The sequence below is a fragment of the Silene latifolia genome, chromosome 9 (assembly GCF_048544455.1).
Source record: "Silene latifolia isolate original U9 population chromosome 9, ASM4854445v1, whole genome shotgun sequence".
Lineage (NCBI taxonomy): Eukaryota > Viridiplantae > Streptophyta > Magnoliopsida > Caryophyllales > Caryophyllaceae > Silene > Silene latifolia.
In genome coordinates, this window is record NC_133534.1 from 80,055,022 (window position 1) to 80,062,592 (window position 7,571).

The 7,571-nt window shown below is 40.0% G+C and overlaps 1 protein-coding gene across 1 annotated transcript; it reads right to left on the bottom strand.

Annotated features, from left to right (window-relative positions):
- Positions 1 to 4,425: 4,425 nt before the first annotated feature.
- On the bottom strand, positions 4,426 to 5,147 carry LOC141601263 (uncharacterized). The gene is made up of 4 exons (XM_074421528.1): positions 5,098 to 5,147; positions 4,890 to 5,016; positions 4,637 to 4,766; positions 4,426 to 4,529 (listed from the first exon to the last, which is right to left on the bottom strand). Exons 1-4 carry the CDS (start codon positions 5,121 to 5,123, stop codon positions 4,426 to 4,428), a joined length of 387 nt encoding a protein of 128 aa, XP_074277629.1. The 5' UTR covers positions 5,124 to 5,147.
- Between the last annotated feature and the right edge of the window lie 2,424 nt (positions 5,148 to 7,571).

The following is a 7,571-nucleotide window of genomic DNA, read 5'->3' on the forward strand; positions in this document are numbered from 1 at the left end:
TTCTAATTTCAATTTTCATTAAGTTCTTTTAAGACCAAATTTCGGTGATTTCGGTTTTGTGCTTAATTTTTGTGTTTTTATTGTTAAATTAGGTGAAGGATTGGAAGACGAGTTCGGGGACTCGTATATTGTAGAGGATAGCGGTTAGTTGTGGTTAGGGTTTCGGTTTTGAGGACTAATTGCTCATTTTCTAGCTTAAGGTAACATATTTCGAGCTACTCGACGAATTATCGTCACATGTTTTTGATTTTTGTATGTTTGGTGAATTTTTGTTTGGGTAGTAATTTTTCACATGTTAAATTTAGTTGCATGCAAGCTTAATTTGTGCCTTTTGGTAGTTTAAATTATCAAAGTTGAATTGGGGACGATTAATTAATTTTCAGACGGTCTTATAATGTATAAAAATGAAAAAAAAAGAGAAGAAATGGTGCGGCAGCGGGCCCGGCAGCAGCCGGCAGGCCCACGGCAGCCCCGGCCGGTCTTGGGGTTGGCCCGGGTCGGTCCGTTGCTTGCTTCGCGGTTTTCCATGCTTTGTCCGTCATTTTAGGTTCATCACGGATATAAATAGAATGAGTATACATGGTTAAATTTGTTAAGAGAATCATAAAAGTAGCTAAAAGTGATGCTAAGGGTAGAAAAATTATGTTATATTGACAATTATCACATGTTAGGATAATTTACAAAATGAATTTTATAGCTATAATTGAAATGTTTTGTTGATTGTGCCGAAAACTGAGCCTTAGTCCCTTTGACTGATGCGATGTCAGTTAATTGAGTGATTGGTCAGCCGCAATTTGACCCGTACCTGTCGCAGGGCTGGGGTTGCGGGTAAAAATTCGGTTGAATGATTTAGATAATCGGCCTTCTTCTTGTTTTAGGCCATTTATCAAGCTTTAGTTCACATGTATAGCTTATTGAATTTAATAGTTTCTTATTTTGTAGTAATGGCCCTAGTTTCCCCTAAAGCCTTTTATATTGTTATAATTGCTAGGATTGGAAATTAGTATTGAACTCTTATTGAGGAACTGTTGGATTGTATGCTGTAAATAGCCTTTCACATGATAGAATATTAGAATTTATGTTGGAAAGTAGGACTTTTTGCCCTCTTAAGGTTAAGTGGGTGTCTTACTTGACTTGTGTGGTGAGTCTTGGGTGGTGTGGGCTAAAATATTCAAGCTGGGACTAGCTGTGACTAGGTCCTAGGTGAGTATTTCGGCCTTCATCATAGATAGGTCTTTATAGTCTCTGACGAGTATATGTTCACTGCTTGATAGCTAACTACTAGCTGGGACTAGGTCCTAGGTGAGTATTTCGGCCTCCATCATAGATAGGTCTTTATAGTCTTTGACGAGTATATGTTCACTGCTTGATAGCCTTTGTGTTCCTGACTAGTGGATGTTTATCCAAGTTGGGGCATGACCTCAGGTACTTATTTTGATAGTATGGGGTCAGCTTAAGTACTAGCCAACCCTTCGGTGGTGTCCTTAGGGTACTCACTTCACTTTGTTTTAAAAAAAGTTGTGAGTCTTGGGTGCGGTGGTGTGTATCCGCATGTCTAGGTCTCAAGGCAGATTTTAGGCTAGGGTTGTGTTGTCTCTTGGCCATGTTTTCTTAATAGTAACCGCTGAGCCAAGATACCGGTTCGATTACCTTCCCTACCTCGTGGTATAGACTCGAGTTACAAAGTGACTATTGACCGTACTAAGAACTTATGCCTGTCTTTGATATATTGCCCTTTCTTGTATGGTGATTCTATGAATCATAGAAGGTGAGATGCAAGCCGGCTATGGTTGATAGAGTTTGGATTCCTGGATGTTATGTGATTCACATGATAGTGTAGTATGAGTCGGTCTAGTATTCACATGCTAGGACTATGTGTTGTTATATTGTTGTTCACATGATAAGCACGATTGTCTAGCATCTATATGCTAAGGCATTGTGTGATTCGTATTCATATTCTTATGTTTACATGTTATATTAATTATGACATTTCGTGGCTGGGAGAACTCGGAGTTACTCCCCACTGACTGTGGCTTTCGTATTTGTATAAAATGCGAATGACAGGTAGGTGATGCATATATGGGGTACATGGACGAGCTAGCGAGCAAAGTAACCTTGGGACCTAGACTGGTTTTATTTCATTGTGACCCTTAAACTTATTAATGATTATTAAAATTAACGTATCGAATTATGATGAAATTAATTAATTAGCTAAGCATATATATATAAATCGCTAAATGATGTAATTAAATTCAAAATAGCAATTAAAAGAATTTTATCCAACTTAATAAAATACGGGGTGTTACAGACGGAGGAGGAGAAGGCCATCATCGAGCTGGGAGCCTTCGGAGCTTTGGTGGGAGCGTGGAGGGCGATCATGGAGAGGAAGATTCGGGCTAACCTTTGCCTGATTCGAGCTTTCCTCAATCGGTACTAGGATACGACCTCGACCTTTCACATGCCTTTCGGGGAGGTCGGGATTACTCTGGAGGACTACGGCATGATTTCTGGTCTGCCGTGTGGAGAGGAGGTTGTGGTGTGCCCGTCGACGGCCATGAGAGTGGACTCGGCCGAGGCGAGGAGGCTGATCGGCTGGAACCTGGCAGCGGGTACTGCCATCATTCCCGGGTTGGTGCCGAGTACTTACGTCAGGGACTACTTTGCGGGTAGGACCCCGGCGACGGTGATGATGGATGGGAGGAAGGTGGCTCCTCCTGCTTGTACTGCAGAGCAGAGGGCTCGTCTATGGCTCTGGTGGTTCTTGTCTTCGCTTTACCTCGGAGACAAGGGGGAGAGGCTGTCGACGAAGCTTCTTCCGTTCCTTTCTGACTTGAGTGACCTGGGTCGGTGGGACTAAGTCACTCCTGGCTTTGCGGTCCTTACTCGCTATATGAGGGCCATGGTTCATCCTGAGCTGATGGAGAAGGGGACTTCTCACTACAAAAAGAATTAAAAGAGGCGACTGATTTTGGCGACTGAAATCAGTCGCCAAAATCAATTTGGCGACTGAATTCAGTCGCCAAACGTTAGTCGCGGACCTTAGTCGCCTTTTCTAGCTTTGGCGACTAAAGTCGGTCGCCAAATTTGGCGACTGAAAAATCAGTCGCCAAATGCCAAAAATGGCGACTGATAGTGTAGTCGCCAAATTGGCGACTGATTCAAGGTAGTCGCCAAATTGGCGACTGAATAGCAGTCGCCAAATGGCAAATCAGTCGCCTTTTTTGGGTGACGTAGCCAGTTTGGCTGAGCCAATTTGGCGACTGATTTTGGATTTGGCGACTGCAAGTCAGTCGCCATTTTGGCGACTACCTTGAATCAGTCGCCAAATTGGCGACTGAATTTCAGTCGCCAAATCCCAAATCAGTCGCCAAAGCCACTGTATGTTTTGGTGGTTTTTTTCGTTTTCATTGCTAGCCAAATATTTACAACCTGCATACAAACCGATGTTCCACAACACCATACATCCCATTTCAACACACACAACACGAAACATTTCAACCCAACACCTCCCAATTTCTCAAACTTCATTTCATATATTGAAAATGAAAGTTTTACAAGCTAAGCTATTCTAAATGTTCAAGTCTAAAGTGTTCAAGTTTTACAAACTTACATGCTAAAATCATCTTACTTGGAAGCCAACACCGGCTCCACTCCCCCCATGTGGACCATGCGGATCATTTGGATCGTAGTTGGATCTAGGTCCGGGGTTACAACCTTGCCACCAATTCTCAAACATTTCCATTCTTTCCTTCATTTTCCGGAATTCTTCATCACGTTTGGCAAGTTCTTCATCACGTTTGGCATCACGTTCATCACGCTCTCTTATTTGACTTTGAAGTTGACTAATAATTCCCGGTTGATACGTGTTGCTGGGAATTGTTGAAGTCGATCTTCTACGCGTTTTCTCATAGAAAGCCGGTGTTGAACTTCCGGTACCATACATGTGCCCTTTCTTGAAGCCATCCACCAACTCATACCATATGTCATTGTCCGGTCTTTCTGGATTGGCGGCTTTTTCTCGTTCAAATGCTTCCTACAATATTAAACAAATGGTAGTAAGTTAATATGGTAACCACCTTATATACGACATTTTAAAAGAGAATAAATTAACAAAAATTAAGTGTTACGGAAAACTTACATATAATTGCTTGTCTTTTGGCTTAGTCCAAGTTCTAACCCCTTTTCCGTCAACTCGGAATGCGTGTCCGAAACTTGATTCCGTCACGTCGCAATCGGGCCGTGACTTCTTCTTTCCTCTCTCGAATGAAAAAAAATCATACATATTATAAAATCAACAAAAAATCTAACATAAAATAAACATGTTGCATTGAAAACAAAAAAAAAAGTGTAAAATAATAGACAAAGTACTTACACCCAACATACGATTCCAGAACGATCGTGAACCCGCGTAATGAGTAGGCTCGTTCACGGCGTCTTCCTTTCCTCCTCTTTTGTTGAGGGATGCTTGCTTAGACTTCTTCGAAAAGCTTCACTTTTGGTATGCTTTATTAAGCCTTCATACTTGTCACCTGCAATTACACATATGAAATCATAACTAATAAGTTACTGATATTATTTATAATATAAGAGAGTATAAGCTAATTAATACAAATAACAAAACAAGTTAATTAAATACCTTTCATGTGGTCTGGTTCCTTTGGGCGCCTAACTACCTTCCAAATCACGTCCCGATATCGTCGAGTACCGACGTCATTGTACCTGATACGGACATTCTGTTCTTGAGACGGTGACCAAGCAAATGATAACTACAAAAAAAAAGCGACAAAATTTCATATTAGTATAAAATAAAAGTATAACCTTGGTTCTTAAAAAAATTATCAAAATTAATTATTTGGTTTCTAAAACAAAGAATTATGGAAAATATATACCCGAAAGTTATTGAACCACGCCTCTCTTTGTGCATGAGAAGCTTGTGTCCACGATGTAGGAATTGGACCCACGAAATTAGTCTTCGTGCTTTTCGTGACACCTCGTATCACGCAATCGTCCATAAACCTGCATTTATTTTGAACATGTAAAATTACAAAAAAAAAAAAAAGAAATAAAAATAGTAGACTAATAAAGAATAAAACTTACCATAATCCCGTCGGCTCAAGAATCATCCGATGATCCGAAGTGTACCGTATCGGCACCCGTCTTTGGCTCGTCGGTAGCGTCGGTCTCCTCACCGTCACCGTCTCATGCATCGGATCCTCCTGCACAAACTCCTCCTCCTGCTCCGGACGCGTACTCTGTCCTCCTCCCGAGCCGCCTCCACGCTTCCTACCTCGACCTGCTCCACCATCTCGCGAATACAAATAAAAATTAACACAAATAATGATAAATGAAAATTATACCGACTTCTAAATTTTAATAATTTACTCTTGAGGAATACAAAATTATACCAATTTAATCATCATCCTCATCCTCTTCCTCATCCTCATCATCGTCATCATCATCATCATAATCATCTTCATCTCCAAACCCCTCGTCCTTCCTCCTTTTCTCCTCCTCCCTTCTCCTCCTCACCTCATCTTCCCCCTCCTCTCCTCCTCTTCTTCCCTTCTCTCCTCCTCCTCCTCCTCCGCTTCATCATCCCCCTGAGCCTCTCTTCCACATCATAATATTCTTCCTCTTCCATGTCTTCACCATCTTTATTCTCATGCTCATAGTTGATTTCATCGGGTGGAGACAAAAGCGTTTCATTTGAAACGTTTTCTTCTTGAAAAAAGTTGTATCAACTTGTGACCGTGCCTTTGTCTTAAAGATTGCACACCACGCATTTTGATTTCTATCATTTGTTGTGCTTGGATAAGTAGCAAAATACACTTGATGAGCCTGATGTGCAAGTATAAATGGATCATACTTAGAGTATGTTCTAGTACGATTCACTTCTACAAGCTTGTATTGTTCATGTACTCTCATTCCAAATGCCACGAATTATCCTTCCAGTCAACCTTGAATAAGACAGTTTTATAAGCTCGGTCACGTCCACTATAACTAATTTCAAAGATATCTTCAACTATACCATAGTATTCGTTGTCATCAAGAGAAGAAATAGTAACCCCCCAATTGAACCTAGCCTTACCTTTACCGTGGTTGAATGTTTGAAAATTAAACCCATTAACCGAGTATCGATTCCACGTTCTTACCATTTTTGAAGGACCAAAAGCCAAACTTCTTATCAAATCATCTTGAATATTCAACTCAATTACATGTTTCTGAAACCATGATGGAAATTGGTCCTCATGTTTGTCCCAAACATCATCCTTACTTATATTAGGATTCCTCTGAATGAAATCATTAACAAACTGTGTTTCGTATGGCTCCAAGAGGTCACAATTAGATAGCACGTAAAGGTGGGCACGATTATACTCCTTATCATCCAAATATCTTGTTTGCCCCTTTGATGAACACCCTTCATCATCTTGAGTTTGAAAAAATTCGGGTAAACTTCCGTCTACTTCATCTGGTTTCTCAACATTCAAGTTTTTGGCTTTGGTTTCTATATGTTTTTCAAAGTAAAGAGAACAAAAGTTTGCAATCTCTTCCGTTAAATAAGCATTGCATATAGAACCTTCCACCCTAGCTTTATTACCAATTTTTTTCTTCAAATGATTAAGAAACCTATAAAAGTTAATGATGAATTTTATTAATAATAAAGTTAACATATAATAGCTAGATTAGTTATTATTATTAATTTTAATTTAAAAGTAGCTAGATTATCTTAATTACCTTTCAAATGGATACATCCACCTATATTGGACGGGTCCCCCAACTTTGGCTTCATATGGCAAATGAACCGGTAGATGCTCCATGGAGTTAAAAAATGCAGGAGGAAAGATCATTTCAAGCTTACACAATATCTGTGGTATTTGCTCTTCTAGACGAATCATGTCATCAACACATATTGAAGAGGCACATAAATCTCGGAAGAATTGACTAATCTCAACAACTGCATTCCAAACGTTTGTCGGCACGAGGTGTTTCAAAGCAACGGGTAATAATCGCTCCATGAATACATGACAATCATGACTTTTCAAGCCTTGCAACTTCAGCTTCTTAAGATCAACACATCGACTAAAATCTGATGCATACCCATCAGGAAACTTCAAATTTTGTAACCACTCACACAATACTTTTCTCTTAGCTTTGTCGAGAGTGAAAATGGATGTTGGCTTAGACCCGTCGCCGCAAATGTGTAATTTGGGACGATGACAAAATTTCTGCAAATCTTTTCTAGAAGCAATGATATCACATTTTTCACCTTCTACATCCATGATCATGTCAATTAGTTGCTCAAAGAAATTCTTTTCTATGTGCATTACATCCAAATTATGTCTTATCAACATTGTCTTCCAATAAGGAAGGTCCCAAAGAATGCTTCTTTTAAACCAACCGTTTTCTGCTTTTTCAATTCTTTAAATTCTTCCTCGGTACCATCAATAGGGGATGGTAAATCACATACCGTCTTCCATATCTCATCCCCAGGCACTCGTTTCGGAGGGGCATCACGCACCTCTTTACCTTTTGTGAAAGCTTTCTTGTTCTTCTTATGTGGATTTCCCTCT

What these genes read in the sequence shown, in the direction of transcription:
- LOC141601263 (XM_074421528.1), bottom strand. Translation starts at nt 5,123, where the DNA reads ATGATTCTTGAGCCGACGGGATTATG. An exon ending in CGTGGTTCAATAACTTTCGG is followed by an intron (nt 4,767 to 4,889) that starts GTATATATTTTC and finishes TTTTTTTTGTAG; the next exon opens with TTATCATTTGCTTGGTCACC. An exon ending in GGAACCAGACCACATGAAAG is followed by an intron (nt 4,530 to 4,636) that starts GTATTTAATTAA and finishes GTGTAATTGCAG; the next exon opens with GTGACAAGTATGAAGGCTTA.